This window comes from Pinus tabuliformis, chromosome J (genome assembly GCF_031772625.1).
Source record: "Pinus tabuliformis cultivar Carrire ecotype Pingquan chromosome J, CPIR1, whole genome shotgun sequence".
In the NCBI taxonomy this organism is placed as follows: domain Eukaryota; kingdom Viridiplantae; phylum Streptophyta; class Pinopsida; order Pinales; family Pinaceae; genus Pinus; species Pinus tabuliformis.
In genome coordinates this window covers 1,034,876,327-1,034,878,100 of record NC_142295.1, presented here as the reverse complement: position 1 = coordinate 1,034,878,100, position 1,774 = coordinate 1,034,876,327, and the positions used below count along the sequence as shown (strand labels likewise).

Below are 1,774 nucleotides of genomic sequence, written 5' to 3'. Positions count from 1 at the left end.
TGGACACCTGCAAGAACTGGCTGGTGTAAACATTTTTGTTCCCCTCTCACCCAAAAAGTTAACCCTTTCTCATGGCTCAGCATAGTCTCTTTTGACACCTGCAAGAACTATCTCACCCAAAAAGCTGACCCTTTCTCATGGCTCAGCATGGTCTCTCTGGAACCTGCAAGAACTAGCTAGTGTAAACATTTTTGTTGCCCCACCAATCCAAAAAAAAAACACTTTTATTGGAATATAGGTTACTGATTTAAAAAAAATAAAAAATAAATAAACAGCTGCTATGACCTGCCAGCATTAGGCTTCTATCACTACAACTGTTCTTTCCATACCTAGAAATATACATAATCTTGCAGGCATTCTAGTTGTATTTCCTGTTCTTCCTGTCATCACCAAATTCATGACTTCAAACCAGTGACACTAATAACACTAATTTAGAGCATTGGATTAGCGTGCTGCAACCAATGTTCAGTGCTGGTTATTGATGCTAATTCATAAAACCTTCTGTGTAACAGAGCAGTGGTGCTCTGTGCAAAACCATCTCCAGTCATTACAATGGATAAGAGCTCGAAGAAGTTGAAAATTCAGGCACGAAGCAAGAAGGAACTTACCTTCTCCCATGACAACGATACAGTACAGTCCAACAGAAGTGGATCGAGCCAAAATGTTGATTCTGTGGCAGTGAATGCCAACACAGAAAACACTGAGTTTGTCAACCATGGTAAATATGTCACCTGTTCCTTTTTATTCATCATTATTTAAGGACCATCTCAACTAAGGAAAAGGATTGATAATAACAGGCCAGGTCAAACTAAATATAAAACCAGAATGAATCTTTTTATTTGGGTTTTAGCCTCTGAAATTTATGTTCGTATTGCAGCCTTTATTTTGTGGACTGAAATGAGGCAGCAATGGGTTGGAAATAGACCTCCGGAAAAGGCTAAGCAGCTTGCTGAGCCTGGTCTAGGGTATATTTTTATGGTTCATTCAGCAGAATTAATTCATTTTTCCACGTTGGTATTAATATTAATTTTCTAAAAATGTGTTTCTCAATGTTATGATGTCTCCAGATCTAATGCAATATATGAGAACTTATACGAGAACTTGCTTAGAACCAAAGGGCCATTTTCTCAACGCATCCCTCTTCCTGTAAGTCTATCATTTTATTTTCTTTCGAAAGGAGTTTGAAAAGGGTATAGATGCGTGACATAGTTAGCTTGTTCTGTCACAGGTAATGATTGAATTTCTGGTAAAGGAATGGAAAGAGGAAAGACTATATGTACCAACGGAGAAGATATAATAGCAATAATAGTTATATTTTTGTTTAAGACTAAGCATTCAAATATTATTTATACGGTTTGGGAGTATATTTGATTCAGTGAATCTTACCATTCATGAAGCATTCAAATACTATTTACACAGTTTGGGAGTATATTTGATTTCAGATATTATTTATACATAAAGGGAAATTATTACTTTTTATTATTTAGAATTGAAAATTCTAAAAAAAAATCGAAGTGTGAATACTTGTTTAGAAAAGATAGAAATAATAATAGAAATTATTGTTACATTTTTGTCGAGATGCGCTACACTCAGTGATATTATTACCAATCATTGACAGTATATATCGTGCAATGACTGCTGAATACCTGATGAATGAACATAGAGCATGTATATTATTATCTGAAACATTTGATGTTAATAATGTATATAGAAACGCAAATTCAACCTTGAGGAACTATTTTGTCATATTTCTTATTTGTTACCTTGATAATTT

General features: G+C 34.6%; 1 protein-coding gene across 1 annotated transcript; it reads left to right on the top strand.

The window, feature by feature from the left end:
• Window positions 1-552: 552 nt before the first annotated feature.
• Window positions 553-1,297, top strand: LOC149230394 (uncharacterized). The gene is made up of 4 exons (XM_089381306.1): window positions 553-718; window positions 878-965; window positions 1,068-1,146; window positions 1,229-1,297. The coding sequence occupies exons 1-4, from the start codon at window positions 553-555 to the stop codon at window positions 1,295-1,297; spliced, it is 402 nt and encodes a 133-aa protein (XP_089237432.1).
• Window positions 1,298-1,774: the final 477 nt, after the last annotated feature.

Coding starts and splice junctions, on each gene's coding strand:
- LOC149230394 (XM_089381306.1), top strand. CDS start 553: ATGGATAAGAGCTCGAAGAAGTTGAAAATTCAGGCACGAAGCAAGAAG. Junction 719..877: donor CACTGAGTTTGTCAACCATG/GTAAATATGTCA, acceptor TTCGTATTGCAG/CCTTTATTTTGTGGACTGAA. Junction 966..1,067: donor CTTGCTGAGCCTGGTCTAGG/GTATATTTTTAT, acceptor TGATGTCTCCAG/ATCTAATGCAATATATGAGA.